This window comes from Xyrauchen texanus, chromosome 4 (assembly GCF_025860055.1).
Source record: "Xyrauchen texanus isolate HMW12.3.18 chromosome 4, RBS_HiC_50CHRs, whole genome shotgun sequence".
Classification (NCBI taxonomy): Eukaryota; Metazoa; Chordata; class Actinopteri; order Cypriniformes; family Catostomidae; genus Xyrauchen; species Xyrauchen texanus.
Window position 1 is genome coordinate 21,765,503 of NC_068279.1, and position 23,237 is coordinate 21,788,739.

General features: G+C 36.5%; 2 protein-coding genes across 2 annotated transcripts in view; both read left to right on the top strand.

Annotated features, from left to right (window-relative positions):
- LOC127634110 (multiple epidermal growth factor-like domains protein 9) overlaps positions 1-9,639 on the top strand; it is a 126,037-nt gene extending 116,398 nt beyond the window's left edge. Inside the window, exons 5-6 of the mRNA XM_052113518.1 lie at positions 2,302-2,571; positions 7,297-9,639. Of these exons, the coding sequence (XP_051969478.1) occupies positions 2,302-2,571; positions 7,297-7,739 (713 nt within the window). The 3' untranslated portion in view covers positions 7,740-9,639. The remainder of the gene's footprint in view (positions 1-2,301; positions 2,572-7,296) is intronic.
- Positions 9,640-16,756: 7,117 nt separating this feature from the next.
- Positions 16,757-22,856, top strand: LOC127634204 (uncharacterized). Its single transcript, XM_052113667.1, has 4 exons — positions 16,757-16,887; positions 17,560-17,593; positions 19,912-19,989; positions 20,187-22,856. Exons 1-4 carry the CDS (start codon positions 16,786-16,788, stop codon positions 20,609-20,611), a joined length of 639 nt encoding a protein of 212 aa, XP_051969627.1. The 5' UTR covers positions 16,757-16,785; the 3' UTR covers positions 20,612-22,856.
- Positions 22,857-23,237: the final 381 nt, after the last annotated feature.

Genomic DNA, 23,237 nt, shown 5'->3' on the forward strand with positions numbered 1-23,237 from the left:
TCATTCATATCTGGGATGTCATGAACATGAGTGAGTAAATGATGAGAGAATAATATTTTTTAGGTGAACTATCCCTTTAAAGTGATAGCTCAGCCATAATTTAATATTTTGTCATCATTTCCCTACCCTCATATTGTTCCAAACCCGTGTGACCCTTTGTAATATCTGGAACACAAAATATGTTAGACAAAATGTTTGGGACGAACAGTCTCCGGCACCATTCACTTTCAAAATATGGAGAGAAAAAAAAACGTTCACTGGAAGTAAATAGTGACTCTAAAATCTCATTGTGTTTCTTGGAAGAAAGTCAAACGGGTTTGGAACAACATGATGGTGACAGAATTTCCATTAATAATAATTCTGTAATGCATATTAAATGTGTATTATGTAATGGAATATTGGGGAGTAAACATCTATTATGTCATTTGTGAAAGTAACAAGTTACTCACTACTTGAGTGCTCTTTTATTTGGATACTTTCTTGCTCTTACTCAAGTACTTTAAGTTAAGTTAGTACTTTTACTTCTACTTGAGTAATTATTTATTTTTAAAGTAATTGTACTTTTACTTGAGTACAGTTTTTGGCTACTCTACCGACCTCTGTTCACCACCCTCTCTGTATGTATCATAAAATCTGCCTTGCTTCTAGATCCATTTGATTCACAGCAGGTACTATTCTACAGAAAGTCTGTCTTATTGCATGTCTCTCTGCCTTTGTCTTCTCTCTCTCTCTCTCTCTCTCTCTCTCTCTCATATATATATATATATATATATATATATATATATATATATATATATATATATATATATGTATGTATGTATGTATGTATGTATGTATATATATATATATATATATATATATATATATATATGTATGTATATATATGTATGTATGTATGTATGTATATATATATGTATGTATGTATGTATGTATGGTTGAATATGGTTTTTGCTTTAACAATCCCTTTCTTTCTTCCTCCCCCTCATTGGTTCTCTCTCCCTTTCATTTTATCTCTGCTTCAGTGGGCCATGTCATAAAATGTATTCTTTCATCCAGTCTTGAAATATTTTCCCTCCATTTTCTGGCACTTCAGAAAATCACTTCATTAAACACAGATTCCTCTCCATCATATACACAGTTTTTGAGTCTTGATGGTTGATGGAGGGAGGGAAATCTTTAGTGAGTTTTGTATTCAAAGGTTTAGTACATGACTGGTTAAAAAAAGTGGGCCATAATCGATTGAAAGGCAAGCCTGTTCATGCATCCACGCATCTCAGTTACTGATGACTTCTTCTGAAAGAAGGGAATGTATGTGTATTTTGCTCATTCATGTTTTAAAAATCAGTTCTTCTGATAGTTTTTTTAAATAAAGTCATCACTTTAAATGAGCAGAGGTTGGCACATTCCCTTTCTGTCCAAAACTGATATTTTTGTCAGTTATGTCCTCCAATTTCAAATTGCTCATATGTCAGCATTTAGTTGGTACTTCAAAATACAATATACTTATTTCTCAGTAGTTCCTCAGTTCTTTCTCGGTAATCATATAAACATAATGCTGTTTTTATGAAGTCACATTTTATTGCCTGCTATTTAAATTGCAGTGACAGGTCACACCATAAGTCTATTTTCAGTATCTGCCTAGCATAAGACATTTCTTTCCTATGACTACACAACAATTGAAAGCTCAATAACATGTTTGGGTTCTTAGAAATTAAAAAAGCAAATTTATACATTCATGTATGCACCCTGATGAGTAATGAGTAAGCACGTTCATTTGTTTTAGTACTGTTCCCTGTGCGCAATTGAGGGATTAACTGAGAATTTCGTCTTTATTTTATTTTGACAGTTTGATGTGATAAACACCTTAGGAATGTTATCAGACAAAAAGAAAGAAAAAAGATTGTTTAAGATAAGATAAGCCAGGATTATATTGCTTTTCCAGGGCTTAGAACGACCCAGGGTTAACTATTTCAAGTGTGAAAAAAACCTTTTAAGAAGTTAATTTGACAAATTTAATTTAATTTATACTGATATAAAAATAAATACCTTGGTACCAAATCTCCACTTTGCCCTTCATGTTTTTGAAATTCATTCAGCTGCTCTACCATCACCATTCTAAAAAGATTCTGCCATCTGGTGGCCAAGTTACAGTATCTCTGGAGACTGAAGTGCCTTTGTCATAGCAGAGGTCCATTGGTCATTTCAGTTAAAGAAGGTTATGCTTTGCTTTGTTTCTTCAATCCAGCCTGTATTGATGGGGTGAAACTAGTCTATAACCTCTTTCTTTGTGTGTATCTCTAGACTCGAGTGGCCAGCCTGTCTGTAATCAGTGCAAGCCAGAGTACCAGGGTCCTAATTGTGAGCAGTGTAGTGATGGCTTCTACAATGCCGACAGCATCTGCATTCCCTGTAACTGCAGTGGGAACGCAGACCCCCACACCTTCCCTCAGATATGTCACCCGGACATTGGCCACTGCCTGAGCTGCATCAACAACACTACAGGCCTGCACTGTGAGCGCTGCGCAGAGGGCTTTACAGGGGACGCGCTCGCCAGGAACTGCACTCCTAAAGGTGAGAGCCAAAGCCAGCTTTGTCGTCACATGTTTTAATACCAGAGACATATGATGAGGAAATGTATATGTCTGAATGAGAACCACATGTATATGTCTGAATGAGAACATTTGAAACGCTATATATTGCAACTGTAGTCCCTCTTTACAGTTACAGTAAAAGAGCCAATCACCTTTTAATAGAGGCATCAGTATGCTCAATGTGGTGGATGTAGGAATGGAAATCCTGCCTTGCATTTAAAAGGGCAAATCGCCCATAATCTTGACCAACAATTTTGGAAACTTCTGTTTTCCCATTCAAGACGTTCCAAGGTTCCAACACATCCTGGAAATCCTGGAATTTTGCAATGCTTTTTTCCAGTCATGAAAAAATCATGGAAAATTTGAAAAACACCTAAATGCGGAAAACATGGATGGAATCACTGAATCCATTAATAAAAAAATGCATTAGCTATAATATGTGGAATGTCATGGAATTTTACATATTTGGGACAAAAATTTATGTTTGAATGCACAATCAATCAAATAAAAATCTCAATATGTCCAAGTGTGATTAATAAACCGCAAAAGGATGAATTAATAAATATGAATTAATTAATGAACGTTACATTTCTATAGCGCTTTTCTGACACTACACTCAAAGCACTTTACACAGGGAACTCCTCAACCACCACTAGTGTGCAGCATCTACCTGGATGATGCGACAGCAGCAATAGTGCGCCAGTACGCTCACCACACACCAGCTATTGGTGGAGAGGAGAGAGTGGACTGATAGAGACAATTCATGGATGGGGATTATTTGGAGGCCATGATTGAGAAGGGCCAATGGGGGGGAATTTGGCCAGGACAACGGAGTTACACCCCTACACTATACGAGTTGTGCCCTGGAATTTTTAATGACTACAGCGAGTCATGACCTCTTTTTAACATCTCATATATAATCTGCATGTGCTGCAAGCTTCAAAATGAATGTGTGAAGCCAGCAGTTTGTACACTTAAAACACCTTTCATGAGCCTCACACACGCTCTGGGTGTGTGCGTATGTGTCTAGTACTAGGGTTTTTAACGGGGGCTATAAAAAAAAAATCTATTGTCAAGTTACTTTTGCATTAAAATGTTTATTTAGACTTGGAGTATATCAGTTGGTTCTCGATTATACAGGTTGGTACGCAGTTGTACCGCGGTTCATTTTAATCATTTGTATCACGGTTTAGCAGCATCAAATACACAGGCGGAGGCACAACCTCGGCTAATGCACCTGTATGGCTCTGTTGATGGATACGGCTCAATAGACAGAGCAGCGCGAGCGCAAAGCTCTTAAAGCTTGAGCTCTTAAAATCGCAGTTTCCAAGAATCAGTGAGAATCAAGGTGAGAGAAATGCAAACCATTTGAAATCACAAAAACACACAGAAATGCAAAATTTAAGCTAAATTTTAATGAAAGCGTGAAATGGGAAAAAACATCATGTTTAATTAAATTAAATAATAATACTAAAGCAATATCTCACATTTGTGATGTTCTGTTGTGCAGAACCTCATTTGACAAAAATATCTCCAGTGTTGTTTCAGATTGTGCTGTGAGGATTCTATAGAAAGGCACTTCATTTGATAAAAAGAATGTTATGTTTAAAAAAAATAATTATTAATTAAAATAATTATATTTTCATTTAATAAACTTTTTAACTAATTCATTTGTTTAGACACCACTTCGATGATTCAGTTGTCAAACTAAAACTAAACTGTCAAATATAGAATATTTTTTTAAAGAACCACAATTTGTATGGCCTGTAATGTGTTTTTATTTTATTTTTTCGTAAATATTACAACCGTGTGGCACAAAAAATATCCTTGAATAACATTGCTCACTGACACAACAAAGTAATTTTAAGTTCACTTTGATTTGGACGTGACCAAAAGTGGAGTTAGTTCCTCACTGTGTAAATACTGTATCTCTCCACTTCCATCAGCTCATCCCATTCATAGCAATCTGCGGAGACCCGCTTTGAGAACGAGAGCTTGAGAGGCAGCGGGCACTATGGCATTGATTGATTAACAGTGTATTGAACGAATCAGTACAAAGTTGAGGCAATGTCTCTCCTCACGTGACTTGTCATGCAATGCGTGATGAGGGTGGCCTTAGAGATGCTGATTCCCTCTGAAACGTTATCCGCTGGTGTTGCTATTACACAGTTACTTTGAAAATATGACTGTTATACACATGATTTGAGCTCACATTTCGTGGTATTTTATGCGTTTTATTTATGTACTGTCATTTATTTTTTCTCACCTTAATGATTTTTTGAGTAGGCACTGCCTCTTGCCTCCTCACAGAAAACACCACTGGACTGAGGTGTTCATTGAAACATGTCCTTATTTGTTTAGCATTAGAAAGAAGGGCTTGGAACGACATGATGGTGATTGAATTATGACCAATTTATATTTACGCACTTATTTTGTGAGATAAATGAAAATTGCTTGTGTGTTAAGGAACTGTGAGGTTTTTTTTTAAAGACAAGAAGAGAGCATGTGTTGTAGAATGACTCGGCTCTCTGACTCCCAAAATTCATCTGTAAACTATTCATTCTAAAGGCCAAAGTATACTTGGCGCATCCACTTTGGTGATCGCTCCGCGCACAGTATGCGTGAAATACATTTTGTCATAATCTGGCCTGACCTGACTCACGGGCCGGTCATCATCTGTGCGCAACTTCGGCGCATGCGCTTGCCATTGACACTATTAAAAGGGTATCACAAAGAAGTTGTAGTTGGCATGCGTCAAACATGTTTCTATTCGCTCGTGGTAAGAAGAGTATACTCACAAAGGCGACACGATCGACCAGACGTGAGCTGATCGGGAACACACAAAAGTGAAGTATACCTGGGCCTAAAGAAAACAACCATGTTGCCATTCATTGATATTGTCTCATTGTAACTTTCTACACTATGCTGTAGAGCTCCATAATGTATAGGCAGCCAGAAATTATATTGGTTGAAATGAGTGTTTCCCACAATGAAACTATTCTTTTCAAACTTTTTCTTGTGTGAATATACCATTTCAGTGTTTAAATAGGATTATAGTCTTTATCTACACAAGTTTCTGTTGTGAGTACAGTTTGACATTCTCTTACCAAAGTTGTCTGTTCTACTGAACAGATGGAATGAGTCCTGCCTGTAAACCTTGTACCAGTGTGCAGCATCTGTTCTCTACATTACACTACTTTTCCACATGTGCTGCTCTCACCCTTTTTCACTCTCTCCTTATTTTCTCTTTCTTCACTTCTGTCTCCCTCTCATGTGTATTACATTTCATTTAAAACATGCAAGTACATGCCATATGTTTACAGAGTGCTGCTGTACTGCTACAATAGAATCCATTCACTGGCAATGATGTTAACTTTTAGTTTGAACTTGCATGATTCTATAGGTATAAAAGAGATAAAGCATTATAACTAAAAGCTACAGTGGAATGCCATACATCAGATGTTATAATAAAATGTGTAGATGTAGAATTATTTGCAGGCCATATTGCTGTTAAGTTAGTTAAGAAGGGACAGTATACAGTTAGCTGATCAATTATGGCAAATTAAACTCTGATAGGGTAATCGGGTCTTGTTTATCAGTCATATGGGGATTTTGTCAAGTGCTTTATACTGTAAATACTTTATACTCCTCTCTCCATCTTTCTCTCTCTTTTTCCTTTCTGTCTGCCTGTAACACATAAAGGAATAGTTCACCCAAAAATGTTAATTCTCTAATTATTTACTCACACTCTTGATATCCCAGGTGTGTACGACTTTCTTTCTTCACCAGAACACATTTGAAGAAAAATTGAAAAAAGTCTTAGCTCAGTCCTTAAAATGCAAGTGAATGGCAATTTCTCATTTGAAGGTCAAAAAAATCACAGACAGTCAGCATAAACGTCATCGATTCGACTTAAATTAATGTCTTCTAAAGCGATACAATCACTTTTGGTGCAAAAATAGATCAATACTTTTTATCAAGTACTTTTGAACTATAATCCAACGCTTCAGGAGAGGGTGGAGTACAAGCGGTCTCTCGTGTGAAGTATTCGCATTGCCATGGATACCGAGGTAATCTCCACTCGGTTGAGACATTCAGGATAAGCACACAAACACACTATTGTGAGGGATAGAAATAGATAATAACTGATCGAAACTAAAAATCAACCAAGCTACTGTACAGTGTTCCTCCTCAGTTGTAAACAGCGCTGCTCTTCTGGCTGTGACTCTGCCAGAAGTGCCTCAGTGTTTCGTATCTCGCATGTTTCCAATGCGCATGTACCACTGCCGACTGGAAGCATGATTTAGAGTTTAAAAAGTACTTAAATATTTATATTTTTAGCACCAAAAGCGATCATGTCTCTTTAGAAGAAATGTATTTAACAGCTGGTGTCGTATGGATGACTTTTATGCTGACTGTCTGTGATTTTTGGAGCTTCAGTATTCGGATCACCATTCACTTGCATTTTAAGGCAGTTTTGTGTTATTTATGAAAATATTAATAACAAGTAGCGGTCAATTATGCTATTTTGAAGCCATCATACAAACTCATTTGAACTCAGAATACTGTGATGGACCAATCAGTTGCATGTATTATAGATAGTCATTAAATAATGAATACTGTATTGTAATAGCTGCTAATGATTTACACTGTCCATCTTTCTCTCTCCTTCTGCCTGCTGCTCCTTCTCTGGCTCTGTCTGCAGTCATCCACTCTACTCCTTCAAGCACTACCCACTGGTTTCACTACACCACCATGACCTCCAGCCTCAATTCTACTGTCAAATTTACCACCACCTCCTCCACTACCCTGCTGACCAGCCTAGCCAGCACCCTCAACACCACCACTGCCACAGTGACTCCACTCCCATGGAATCAGTTTAACATCATTGTCCTTGCCGTCATCATCATTTTGGTGGTAGCTCTGATGGCTGTGGTGGGCGGCGTGTACACTTACAGAGAGTACCAAAACCGCAAGCTGAACGCCCCCTTCTGGACCATTGAGCTGAAGGAGGACAATATAAGCTTCAGCAGCTATCACGATAGCATTCCAAATGCTGACGTATCAGGGCTTTTAGAGGATGAAGTGAGTGATATGGGCAATGGACAACTTGCTTTAACCAGTCCTGGTAGTTTGTATATGGTGTAATTGATGTCGAGTGTTCCATTGCACTCTGCCTGGAACTGGTTGCTATGCCAGCGCTGGCCCAATAGAGGGCAGGTAGTGGACCCATGGACATGTGGACCCCCCATTTTATTGCACTGAAAAAGGCCTAGTGTCACAAGTCTCAGGAGGAATGTGCACACATAATGCAAACACTCACTCATAAGCACTCCAATAAATCAAAAGATGGGAAAGATAATGATGGAATGACAAGAAAGAGAGGAACATCTGCCGTGCAGCCTAACTGAAAGGCTAAGTTAACAAAAGAATTGAAGACATTTGGAAAGTCAAATCTAAAAGATGCTGAAGAAGGAGCAAAGAAGCAGAAACTAATTTACTAATGTGAGCCAGAATATTAGAGACTGAAGCATGTCTGTTTGAGTTGCGATGTAAAGACATTGAGGCATGGATGGATAGATTAATCAATTTCTTATCAACATTATTTGAATTCAAAGAAATGCTGATATGCCAATGCATACTTGCCGGTAGCATTATGTCCATTCACTTGATCGTTTGTAAATGCAAAGAATGTTTTAAACACATGGAGAGGACATTTATTTATAAAAAAAAAAAAAAAAAAAAACTCAGGATGGATTTTGTTTTTATTGTGCAAACCTCACCATAATACAAGCTGAACTTGGGTGCATCCCCACTTTTAATGTTGCTACAAAACAAGGACACCATACACATGCTTGACTTTAGGGGGCAGCGTTACATAGGGCCTGAAATACTGTGTGATGTAATTTATAATGGAAGTACATTACACTGAGTGATAAATGCTTAATGATTTATGCCTTTATTATAAGGTATTATGGCAGACGCTTTCTAACAAACCGAATTACAACAATAGATGATTTCTTTTTAGGCCAAAGAGGATCTGTGTTGTAGGAGAAAGTCTGACTAGTTCTTGTTACAGTTTTACTACAGCAAAGAGAATTCAGAGGACTGTTCCATGTATTTTGGAATATTATTGGTATATAATATATTTATTTTCAAGACTTTTGAAAACACAATCTGTCAGATTGGGTGAGTGTAACAAGTTTTTTTTTAATCATTATTATTTATTTTGGATGGACCTCTCTCTTTCAAGTTGATGATTTTAAAACATAGGCTCAGTTGGTATCCATTTCGCAACAGGTGTACAGAGCAGGGGAACAAATAATATCAGATGAGCAACATTCATTCTTGCCTGTTCATTCGAACAGCAATGACATATTAATCAATCACTGCAGAACAGGTTAAAACAATATGAGAGAGGTTCAATGGATGAATGAGTGCACATATTTGAGTGTGTGGGTCCTGAAAGTAGTAATCTATTACTGTATATGACTAAGTGCATGTTCAAAAAGGGTGTGTAAGAATGTAAACAAATCTATAATCTATATCAACATGTAAAAGTTGGAAGGTGTTGGCCCAAACTTGAAGACAAGAAAAATTGTTTATCTCTGTCTGCATCTCAGATTACTCTTGCAATATGTACTTTTCAGCTTTCTTCTCATCTCCACAGTCATGAAGTCATCATTCTGAGATGTGTTTAAACAGATTTATGTAAATATGAGATGTACAGAATGGTTGTCATGAGGAGGCTGCTATCGTATCGGTACATGTGGCGACCAGGAACAAGATAAATTGCCTTGTTTCTGTGTCCAGAATACTTGCACACACAGAAAATACATTTGAACAACTGTTTTAATGGTGTTTTAAATGAACAGAGACCATTTTATAGATTGTGCATTATACATAGTGCACTGCACTCACAACACAGCTAACTCTGTGAAATATTTAAATAAAAGCAGGTTTTGCGACTTTGTGTCTAACACATTTTGGAATATGCGGAGTATTTCTTTACATTCTTGACTAACTAAACATATGTTTGCATTGTAATTAATGGAATGGACAACCCAGAGTAAACAAGTGTTTGTTTGTTTTTAAAGAGAGGCACTTAAATATTGGACTATCACTTATTACTCATATGTTTAATACTTTTACTCAAACTCCACAAATTTATGTTGAATACAATGTTCTAAATCATACCTATCAAATGAGTCAACTTGAGTCAATTTGTCATATTTCTTTATTCCTTTAGTGAGACCACAAATATCAAACAAAGGTTAAAACATGACTGTGTACTCCTTTTTTACATGTACAGATTAGAACGTTATTGCTCAGAGCACTTTCTTTCTTTTTGTTCAGTATACTCATCACTTTCATTTATGAACCATGTGTTTCTGATGAGATCATCTATGCAAGAATCACGATGGTACGTTAAATTTAGTGCCTTAATTCAGAGAGGGTTTTGTATTTATTTTTACTACAGATTATTTATAAAAAAAAGGTAAGTAAATAGATAATACATACCATTAAAATAATTCATTTAATAAGTTATTAAAATGCAGCCCACACACAGCTCTTAGATTAGTTTACAATAACAAATGTAGGCTACTTAAACCTTGTTTGAGTTACTGTATACCTAATGCTGATTTTCCCCATTTGTACAAGATTGTTATTGATTCTGAGTCACATTAAATTCCTCTTTGATAGTTTATAACCCACAGAGTGATTATGATTTTACCAATACTGAATAACCAAACACTGGAAAAACACTGTCTGCACTGTGCAGATAGAGAGATTAGAAAGCTCCATTGTGAATGGTTTTCTCTGTGTATTGCATTTTACTTTTGATAGAGTTGTGCTTGTGATCTTGCCATTTACAATTACATAGTATTTTATTTATATATGATTTTAACTTATTAATTGAGATTTTTACATAATCCTGAAAAATAATCCAGCAATAAATCCCCAGCCCACATAAATGTTAACATCTTTAATTCACATACTTCTCAAAGGTCAAGTAGTTAGCTGGGGAGTATTCTTGCAACCTCCCACACCTTCTGGGTATTAATTAAGGGGTCATACTAACAAACAACAGGTTCTGAGTCATTTTTCAGTTTATATTCCTTTCAGCTTCTAGCTAGTGAGGCTTCCCATTGTTTCCTTGCATTTACAGGAGCTTTTAGAAGTGTTTTTGAGCAGTGTTGGGTGAAATCATCATCTTCCTGGCAAGTCAGTCCACTGTCAGCCATCTTTGGAACACTTTCGGGAGGCTATTTCCTGTCATGCCAGTGCAGCTCCTATCTACTTGATTGGAGAAAGATAAAAAAATCTAAAAAATGGTAGGTCAAGGGGCCTGGGTAACTCAGCGTGTAAAGACGCTGACTACCACTCCTGGAGTCGCAAGTTCAAATCCAAGGCATGCTGAGTGACACCAGCCAGGTGTCCTAACCAACCAAATTTGATTTTTTTTTTTTCTTTTCTATTTTTTGGCTGATTTATTTTGATTTTCCCATAATGCCAAGCAAAGTGGAACTGAGTTTGATGGTAGGCCTTAAAATACATCCACAGGTACACCTCCAATTCAGTACACCTCATATCAGAAGCTCAGTGGCTAATTGTCTAAAGGCTTGACATAATTATCTGGAATTTTCCAAGCTGCTTAAATGCACAGGTAACTTAGTGTATGTAAAATTCTGACCAACTGGAATTGTGATCTAGTCAATTAAAAGTGAAACAATCTGTCTGTAAACAATTGTTGGAAATTACTTTCATGCACAAAGTAGATGTCTTTTTTCTTTTCTTTTTTGTTTATATTCTCCCCTTTTTCTCCCCAATTTGGAATGCCCAATTCCCAATGCGCTCTAAGTCCTAGTGGTGGCGTAGTGACTCGCCTCAATCTAGGCCGCGGAGGACGAATCTTAGTTGCCTCTGCATCTGAGACCATCATTCCATGCATCTTATCACGTGGCTTGTTGAGCGCATTACCGTGGAGACATAGTGCGTGTGGAGGCTTCACGCTATTCTCCGCGGCATCCATGCACTACTCACAACGCACCCCATAGAGAGCGAGAGCCACATTATAGCGACCACAAAGGTTACCCCATGTGACTCTACCCTCCTTAGCAAACGGAACAATTTGGTTGCTTGGAAGACCTGGCTGGAATCACTCAGCACACCCTGGATTCAAACTCACAACTCCAGAGGTGGTAGTAAGTGTAAATACGGCTAATATGAAATATGTGGAGTGGTTAAAAATTTGATTTAATGACTTCAACCTAAGTGTATGTAAACTTCTTACTTCAACTGTGTGTGTGTATGTATATATATATATATATATATAAAAGTGCAGACCATATATGGTCTATTTGGTAAACACTTCAACAGGTTTGCCCTTAAATAACAATCATGGTTTTACAACAGTAACCATAATAACAATAATAATATCCATACTTATCATAGTAACCACAAAATCAACATGGTTACTGTCATGGTTATAATATACAGTATTGTAAAATCATGGTTACTATATGGAAAATACATTATGTTATTAATGCTTAATTGTATCAAAACCATGATTTTTGCTCAGAAAACCATGTCATGTCAGCAGTCATTGTTACTGCACTATTACTCTAGTAAAACCATGGTTAATTTTCATCAGGGTCCTTAAATAAAAACAAATTATTAAATCAACATTTTAACTTAATACCTGCATTGTTACGCTACATGCATCAACATAAAGTGCATTTCAAACTCACTTCAATATATATTTAGTATTTGGACGCTGTACATCACTATAAAAGGAATAACCTTGCCATTAAAATGCATACAAGAAGGGATGTTGTGATAATGCTGCTTGAGTAGTTTAATCATATGTGGAAATCTCACATTTGGCAAAGTGCTTTACTTAATGTTAGATAGATAGACTATAATATATAAATTAGCCATAATATATTGTGACATATGAAACATATATTGAAACTATTTCATGTACACATTACTTCACTCACTTTATTCTGTCATGGAAATGTCATATGGGAATAATATCAGCTATCGATATTGTCAAACACAAAGCTATGATTTAGGGCAGATAATCTGTAGGAGTGATTTAAAAAAAAAAAAATATGATTGACACCAATCTCCTGTCCCAGTTAACACTGCATTTTTCCATTTTGCTAATGGAGAGCACATCGAGTGGAAACAAACTGATGTTCTAAGACTCTTTCCTGCCTCTCACTTGTCTTCCTGTAAATACTGTTACCATGACATAATGTACAGTGAGAGATGCTGAGGTTCTTGCCAAGATCATCCTCAATCCCACATGCAGTGGCTTTGCAAAATGTAATGTAAACCCCCACACTGAAGCCCCTGTAGCCTTTGCTTTTTTAATGTTGAGTTGTATTGTTAATGTATTGACAAAACAAATCAAGTACCTTAAGGTTGAGCCATAGATGGAGATGTGAATCCTCATTGTGCATCACAAATCTTGAGTCTGGTTTTGTGACCTTTCTCCATTTACATTAATCTGAACACATGGTGCCGGAAATCCACGTTGCTTAGCCAACAGAATGCTGACGGGTGGAATTTGATGTCATCGTGGCATCATAGAGGCCCGTAGGCCTTCGAAATGGAAGACGTTTGCGGGCATTTACTTTTCTTACTTTGATATAATCTGGGAAACTGCCCTCTTTTGGAAATTTATTTTGTGACTTATGTAAACAGAGTAACCGATGTGAGTCTAAAATGTGAGTCATATCAAAGAAATATTACTGGAAAACAATTTGTGGCGGAATCAAACGATGAGCTGCAGATGCTTATAATAAGGTTGTATCTCCCTAAAGACCCAAGCATATCTTTTGCTCATGCTGCTAACACCCACATCCAATGGGAACATGGATGTCATGACATTGTTTGCATGACTGATCACAGATATATCTTATGGCTTCCAGTTAACATTAGCAAGGGGAAAAAAACAAAAGGGTGGTCTCTTGCAGGGACTGAAAACAAATTTATTTTAATTTCAGTTCGTTCTGATTAAAAACAATATTTTTTACGTTCCGGTTTATTCTGCAACCTCCTTTCCAAAAGGTAATTGGTTGGAATAAAACATAAGAACGGTTAATTATGTTCTTTTTATAATGGCATTACTCTGATAAGTGTGGATGAAATGCCAGTTGTTGTGTTGCCAGATCTCGCAAGAGAAACAAGCCAAAAATAAGCCACTTGCCTCACCAAAATAAGTGAAAATAAGCCATAATTTTTTTTTTCCCGGTGTGGTGAATTTATCAGCATAAAAATCATAACGGGCATAAACTTAATTCAAGTATAATTTTAATTACAGATCTGCTTCTCAGTCAAAACCGGCAACATCAAATCTGTATAAAAACATCATACCTAAAAATAATTTAGTGAAGAATTGGAAACAACTGATACATTTTTACATCTAATAATGTTGTCCTTGTATTTGGATTAGCTGTGCATGTACATATGTAATAATTAAACTGTACATAGTTTCACCAAAAGCAGAATAAATAACTGTTTCAAGACAAATGTTTTAGAGAAAAATTTACATTTGCAAAGTACCGTGCTTGTGTGTGTGTGTGTGTGTGTGTGTATATATATATATATATACATACACATACACACACATAAGATGTTTCACAAAAGCATTTGTCTTAAGATGGTTATTTATATCTTCAGCTTTAGTGTCAATAAGAAATATAAATGTTAGACAGTTTTAAAGGCAAAGGTGGTCACACTGAATATCGATTTTGCTTTTTTATGTTTATTGGAGATGTGGAGGTGAGTGTGAGTGTATGTCTGTCTATGTGTGGCCCTGCGATGGACTGGCAACCTGTCCAGGGTGTCCCCCGCCTTTCGCCCAATGTTAGCTGGGATAGGCTCCAGCCCCCCGCGACCCTGTACACAGGATAAGCGGTTGACGATGGATGGATGGATGTTTACTGGACTTTGTATGATGTTAAATGAGGAATGAAAAGTATTTATGCAATTATTTTTGAAGATATCCTCACTATGCAACATTTTTACAAGGGCCTAAAACTTTTGCACAGTAGGCCTACTTTATATATACACAGGTGCTGGTCATATAATTAGAATATCATCAAAAAGTTGATTTATTTCAGTTATTCATACTGACGTAGTGGCTAAAGCACAGGGCTGTTAATCAGAAGGTCACAGGTTCTAACCCCACGTCCACCACCATTGTGTCCTTGAGCAAGGCACTTAACTCCAGGTTGCTCCGGGGGGATTGTCCCTGTAATAATTGCACTGTAAGTCGCTTTGCATTCCAAAATGCATAAATGTAAATGTAAAATGTAATTCCATTCAAAAAGTGAAACTTGGACATTATATTCATTCATTACAGACTGATATATTTCAAATGTTTATTTCATTAAAACTGACAACTAATGAAAATCTCAAATTCAGTATCTCCAAAAATTTGAATATTACTTAAGACCAATACAAAAAAAGGATTTTTAGAAATGTTGGCCAACTGAAAAGTATGAACATGAAAAGTATGAGCATGTACAGCACTCAATACTTAGTTGGGGCTCCTTTTGCCTGAATTACTGCAGCAATGCGGCATGGCATGGAGTCGATCAGTCTGTGGCACTGCTCGGGTGTTATGAGAGCCCAGGTTGCTCTGATAGTGGCCTTCAGCTCTTCTGCATTGTTGGGTCTGGCGTATCGCATCTTCCTCTTCACAATACCCCATAGATTTTCTATAGGGTTAAGGTCAGGTGAGTTTGCTGGCCAATTAAGAACAGGGATACCATGGTCCTTAAACCAGGTACTGGTAGCTTTGGCACTGTGTGCAGGTGCCAAGTCCTGTTGGAAAATGAAATCTGCATCTCCATAAAGTTGGTCAGCAGCAGGAAGCATGAAGTGCTCTAAAACTTCCTGGTAGATGGCTGCGTTGACCTTGGACCTCAGAAAACACAGTGAACCAACACCAGCAGATGACATGGCACCCCAAACCATCACTGACTGTGGAAACTTTACACTGGACTTCAAGCATCTTGGATTGTGTGCCTCTCCTCTCTTCCTCCAGACTCTGGGACCTTGATTTCCAAAGGAAATGCAACATTTACTTTCATCAGAGAACATAACTTTGGACCACTCAGCAGCAGTCCAGTCCTTTTTGTCTTTACCCCAGGCGAGATGCTTCTGACGTGGTATCTTGTTCAAGAGTAGCTTGACACAAGGAATGCGACAGCTGAAATCCATGTCTTGCATACGTCTGTGCGTGGTGGTTCCTGACGCACTGACTCCAGCTGCAGTCCACTCTTTGTGAATCTCCCCCACATTTTTGAATGGGTTGTTTCACAATCCTCTCCAGGGTGCGGTTATCCCTATTGCTTGTACACTTTTTTTTCTACCACATCTATTCCTTCCCTTCGCCTCTCTATTAATGTGCTTGGACACAGAGCTCTGTGAACAGCCAACCTCTTTAGCAATGACCTTTTGTGTCTTACCCTCCTTGTGCAAGGTGTCAATGGTCGTCTTTTGGACAGCTGTCAAGTCAGCAGTCTTCCCCATGATTGTGTAGCCTACAGAACTAGACTGAGAGACCATTTAAAGGCCTTTGCAGGTGTTTTGAGTTAATTAGCTGATTAGATTGTGGCACCCGGTGTCTTCAATACTGAACCTTTTCACAATATTCTAATTTTCAGAGATACTGATTTTGGGGTTTTTCATTAGTTGTCAGTTATAATCATCAAAATTAAAAGGAATGAACACTTGAAATATATCAGTCTGTGTGTAATGAATGTATACATTATCCAAGTTTCACTTTTTGAATGGAATTACTGAAATAAATCAACTTTTTGATGATATTCTAATTATATGACCAGCACCTGTACAAGGTTACGTTTCATATTTAAAAGCAACTTAAATGATAATGGTTTAGTGTGGATAGTTAATAAAAACAGAAATAAAATAAAACTTTTGACTATTGAGCTAAGATATAAGTTAAAAGCCTGTAGTGAAAGCCACATTTCTTTACTGTCACATAAGTTCACATCCACCCTTGTCTCACCCACAGGTGAAGCGGAGTTAATAGCGTAGTGTTGAATGCGTGGGAGACCCAAAACTGATTACAGTCGACTACTTTATCCGGTATGCACAAGAGACACTTCCAGTCTGAGACTGCGGTTATTCAGCATCTTGAGGAGCAGGCATGGAGACGGCGCGCACCGCCAGAGTGCATGTAACATGGACATGCATAGTTTTTGTCGTTATTTTAATTGCGTCATGCTTGACATATGTTTTTCTGCCGAAGGTAAATATACCAGGATCTGCTGCCTTAAACTTTCATTTCGAAAACAAATTTTGTTATTTAAGACTTATATAACTTAATAAAATGCATGATCGGTTTTAGATTATTATTATTATTATGAAGATAACCAAAGAATTTTCTGAACCGGTATAATTTACAATTTGAAGCACAACTTTGTCAAAATGAATGAGAGAAAAGTTGTCTAAACGAGCCTCAGTTTACAGATGCTTCTTGTGCCGAAAAAAAAACGTTTTCTGCAAGAAACCTACTTTAGTAATTCCCTTTGAGAACCACGGATGGTCAAGTTACATGGTTAAGGGGGCATGTTTGTAAATAAAGACTTACTATTAAAACCGTACTATTGTTCTTATATCAAGGGCCGTTCACACCAAACGTGTATTTGCGCAGGTGCCTCGAGATTTTCAACACTTGACAGTTTAACAGGAGTTTATTATCCTGGCACGGCTTCTAAAAACGCGGACAACTATCAAAGACGTCTGTCTAGCGAATGTTTACATAGAAAACAACAATAAAAATACAAATACATAAAAAAAAAAAAACAGCGGGGACGGACGCAATAACGTGTTCATTGTGAACGGCATTTAGTCAGCTTGCTCTCTGTTTTGTAGAGAAATGTACATGACATGATGATATGACTTTCCATAACTTCAACAGGTGCCGGAATGCCAAAGATGTAACATCCGTAATGGTAAGTTTACCACATATCGCCAATAAGCCTGTTGCTTGTGTAATTTGTGAATATGTGCATTTTTCTTGCACGTGGTTTTATATTGACCTAGACTAGATCATGTTTCATCCAGAAACATGTGATAGCTCTTTAAATGTGATAGCTCTTTTTTATTTATTGGATTTAGTTGATCACTATATTCTGTTAGATAAATTGCATGCTATTGGTCTCGCGAGATCATCTTTACTCTGGTTTAATAGCTATTTTCATCATCGTCGTCAGGGTGTGTCCTACAGGGGTTGTCAGTCAGATTATACAGGTATAGTAAAAGGCATCCCTCAAGGTTCTTCTTTGGGACCATTATTATTTTCTATTTTTATTAATGACATGCCATTATGTTGTACAGACTGTAATATTCATCTTTATGCCGATGATACAGTCATTTACTGTAGTAAACCCACTATCTCCGGGATAAACCTCGCTTTACAGTATGACTTTAATTCTATACAGCAGTGGCTATTGGCAAATAAACTTCTCCTTAATAAATCAAAGTCCTACTCTTTATTATTCCATAGAAAAACCTTGGATATAGGTGAAAACAACCTTAATCTTTGTTTTCTTGATTCCTCTCCTTTAGAGTCAACTGAGACCTTTAAATATCTTGGTGTTTGGTTGGAAACTGATTTATCTTTCAAAACTCATGTACAAGCATTGACAAACAAACTTTACTCTCGTCTTAAAATACTTTATCAATCTGTTAAATGTTTTAATTTTCCGGTCAGGAAAAGAATAGTCTTACAGCTGCTTCTGCCTATTTTGGACTATGCCGACATTATTTATCAGAACTCTCCTGCTTCTTGTTTGCATTCCATTGATGTTGTCTACAACAGTCTTTGCCGTTTTGTTCTCCGTTGTCCCTTCAGGACACACCACTGTGTGTTATACAGACAGTTGTCCTGGTTGGCCCCTTCTGCCAGGAGACAGTCTCACTGGTTACAGTTTATTTTTAAAAGTTTTTACTTGAATTATCCAGTTTATCTCAAGCAACACTTGGTGCTTTATAATTCGCTATACAGCCTGCGATACAATGATCAGATTTTTTTGTTGTTCCTAGAGTTAAAAAACAAGTAGGGAAATATGCATTTTGTTTTAAGGCTCCATATGATTGGAACAATCTTCCTCTTTTTATCCGTTCTTTAACTTCACTTACAGCGTTTCGAAGGGCTCTCGGGGAATATCTTCAGAATATTTGTCTTTGTTTCTAGTTTTGTTTGTTTGACCATGGGCTTCATTAGTCATGTGTTTATTAATTCTAATTTTTATGTCTTCATTTTTATTCATTTATTTATTATTATTGTTATTTTTATCCTCAATTTATATATTTTTTTTCTTTTTGTATTACTCTTAGTCCTTGACCTTGTGCAATGCTAGTCATGTGGTTGTTTCTCTATCATGTTATCTATAGGGATCATGTTGGTTGGGGTGGGGTTGAGCATTGTGAGCTGGTGTGTGTGTGTTGTTGTGTTTTGTTGTGCGGTTTTTGACCGTGATATTTGCTCTGCTGTTTTTTTTTTTTTTTTTTTTTTGCTTTGATGTATTGGAGGACCCCCTCGAAAACGAGATGCTTCATCTCAAGGGGTTAATCCTCGTAATAAAGATATGTTTATAAATAAATAAATGGGAAAGAAAAGTTAACAAAAATTCTGGTACTCATACATTTTTTATAGAAATCAGTTTCCTCAAAAATTCTGTAGTTGCAGATAGTTACTGCAGACAATTGGTTTGAGTAATCTAAAATATAAATGATAATAAGGATTCAAAAATAAATTAAAATGACAGAAAGAAGCTTCTTACACAGACAGTAAAATAAATAATCTTTTATACATTTATAATTGTTATATACTAGCAAGAATAATTGTAACAAATAAGTATGGTATTTTGGCCAAAAGAAGTACCATGTTACATTTTTGGTAGGGATAGGATTAGACAGAAAGATAAAGTGCCTGTGAGTTATATTTAGAGTTGTGACAGTTTCCTACATATGTTCTTTGGAACACTATGTATTAAATACTCCCTATATATTGAAATGACATTTTAGGGAACTTAGACATTTGTGCTTTTTTGTGTCTTCTGGGAGTCTATTGTAAGATTCTTTGGTTGCAGTTGTGCTCTGGGTGTGTCACTGTGCATTTCTGGAAGTTTTTTGTGGTCCACTTCAGCGCTGTATCACTTCCTGTGCCCCTCTTAATAGCATATTTATGCATGCAGTAATAGTTTTTGTTTTTTTCAGCATTGATTCAAAATGGATATCTGACAAACAAATGTTTCTTTTCATCTAGCTTCTTCTCTGTTCGATCAGACAGCCACTGAGAGTATGTTCAGACGTCAACCCTCTCGAGAGTATTGGCTTTTAAAAGGTGATTCATTAATGTAATAAAAACTGCATATGTTGTCTAAGCCATATGTTTATTAACAAAATCCTTTTTGCATAAAGTTACATTTTCACATTATAAGTGCCAGATGACATATTTTCATATATATCAATCACCTTTCTGATTCCACAACGTAAAGATAACTCTTGCTATATGTATCCCTGTCTTTGATTTTCTTCTAGCTTATCATTACAATCAGACAAGTGGTCATTTAAAGTGGACGGATGAGTGGGAGGAACACAGGAATGAGAGTATTCTGGATAACGAACACATGTGGATAGTCATTCGAGAGAGTGGTGTTTACCTGGTCTACATACAGGTCAACTTCAAGTTGAAGACTCAAAGTAACAGCAGCTCTCCTGTAGAGCTTAAACTTCTAGTGGATTTCAACTATGGTGAAAATACACAGATATTTGCTGCCGCACATGACACTCAGATGGTGAGTGCCAACACGGTGCAAGATGCAAAGCTCCACACTTTTCTTCTGATGAACATGAAATTGGCAAACCAATTATCAGTGCGAGCATTTCCAAGTGATATGGTGAACATCGATGCTCGTCCCATCTCCACCTATATCACTTTCCTTAAATGGTCAGACAGCTGGTAGACAGTGGAGCATTGGTGAAAATATTGCGTAGATGAGTGATTGTCCCAGATGAACACCTAAATCCATGTCCGATTTTAACGGTGGCAACCGTTCTTGCAGTTTATATTCCTGTTAAGCTTTAAACTAAAAATTTCAACGTGGTATCAAGATCAAACATCTGAGATCTTCCAGCTGTTGTACTAGGAAATGCGCATTGACATTAACATGGATTGCGTAGGGGTTGTGATACTTTCTTGGTGTTTTTTTCTTTCTTTTATTTCCTTTCGAAACATGAAGATCACATCTCATGATCTTCTCGGAAGCATGACACATTTTCCTCTCAAGTGATATATATAAGTGAGCTTTGTTTTGTTTCAGTTTTTTTATGAGTCAAAATGAAAAAGGGCAAGAGGTACCGTTGATGCCTGATTTTGAAGAGACTGTACTAAGTACGTCATCATAACGGATGTCATCACTGCCAAAAAAACAAATACAAACAATGTTGTATTCCAAAACAGAAGTAGTAAGCTAATTCGGAGTGAGTAGTTTTTCAATGAAATGCATTTTCATATATAGAATATTTGAATCATCGACAGCTGAATGTAACAACCTGTAATGACATCCTATCTTCACATTTTGTCCAACATCATATCAAGGTATGATGATGTAAATGATAAATGTATCATAAAAATTTTAAGGCTATAGAGCCTTAATGCTATACATTTGTGCTTCTATAAGGCAAGAAACTCAGCATTGTTATTTATAAAAATACAAGTTAAATAGATGATAGATGAATATGATGGAATGTTTTCTGATAGGGGTGTTGGATGGCTGGTCTTGGTATTGATTTTTATGGGTGGTTTTTTCACACAGGTTACCACTAGTTATATACTGCTAGTGAGTCACACTAATCCGATCAGTCAAGCAAGTCATATTAAGCTGATCTACATCAACTGTTTTCATAAGAATAAGACACTGGAATGCTTTATCTCCAGCAAGTGGAGCAAGCCAATTTTTTATTTTTTTTTTATTAAGGAAAAATTGAAGGTAAATTAACATACAGTTGTTGTATTCAAATGAGCCAAGGCAGTTGGTCACATTTGAAGAATGTATTTAAAAAAAGGGAATAGAATTATTTACTTTTTTGAAGTGTTTTGAGGTTTGTGTTCAACTCATACAGCTAGGCCCATATAACTTAATATATTGTCTACTTTTATACTAATAAGGTTATTGTTCATTCTGAGTGACTAAAATTGACTGTTTTCACTGTTCTCAAATGTATAAACAGAATATATTTATAAGTTGTAATATTTTTATTTAAACTTTTAATTATAAATAAAGTAACATGTAGTAGCTCCCATTACATGCCTGCTGATTTTTTCACATTGTTGTGACAAAGGACATACATTATACATAAATATAGTGTATTAGAAAAGTGTTTGTGTTATATGTTGAATGGATAACTACAGTTGAACTGAAGTTTTATAGTGTCTCAAATAGATTATGTAATGCATTGTATGAAAAACAACAAAAAAAATCCACATTCAAAATGTCTCATGTTGCTCATCTAAATGCTTCCTGTGTTTTAACCAAGCTCTGTAATTTATGTTATGAGGATGTTGAGGTAAGTAAAGCCCTCTTGTGGCAGACACTTTCATAATGTTTTGATTGGCATGACATAAGAATCAAGCCAAGTCTAAAGTTACTGGGTTTCCGATGAGTGGTCAAATTGTAAATTTAGTCATGGTAATGAAGAAATAGCAATTGAATATTTCTGTTTTTGTAGCATACTTTTTGAAAGTAACTATCACAAGTGTTTTCAACTAAATAAAACCTACAATTCTATCTATCTATCTATGACTTTCCCCTTAATAGTAATAACTAAATTAACTGTAAATGAATATGGCCTACAAACATAAACACAGGAGTAAATATTGTGAAAAAGCCTTTATCTCATTTAGTCATCTATTTCTGATGTCATCATGATAGCACTGTCCATGCCCATAGATACAGGCAGGGCCGTAGTGGGGTGAAAGGTGGTAATGATTCGAGGGGCCTAGAGGTACACAGGGTCCTACAACAAATTTGAAACTATATTTTTTAATAGGAAAGGGGTCCAGATTACCTGGCTACAGCCCTGGTTACAGGTATCAATGCAAGTTGTGTTGAGCTTTTTTGAAAGCTTGAGATTTTCAGCTCCACCTGTTAATTTCATAGAGATCTTAACATAATGTAGTTAACATAAAAAGTACACAAAGAAAAAACAATGTTTGCAATGGTTGACCTTCATTATACAGCAAAGGACTCTGATGGTGAGGCGTTTGTGACTGTAATCTTTGAGTGTATTTTCAGTGTTAACAGCACAGTGCCCTAGTACACCTGAACAATGTTAAATGCTGTACTGTATGTTTTAAAAATGTGTAAATGTGTCACAATAATTTGTGCCAAAGCCAAATATGTCGGTGAATATGTTTTTCAGTGAAGAGAAATACATCTCTGTGAGGCATGACCAAAGTTCTTAGACAAACTGTCAGACAGTTCCCCTTCTGTCACTCACTTCGACGTTGTGTCGAATAGTGACACTAGGGGTCACTCTTGGGAACCCGATTCACCTTCAGATCTTTGAGAAAAGGCCAATGAGAAATTG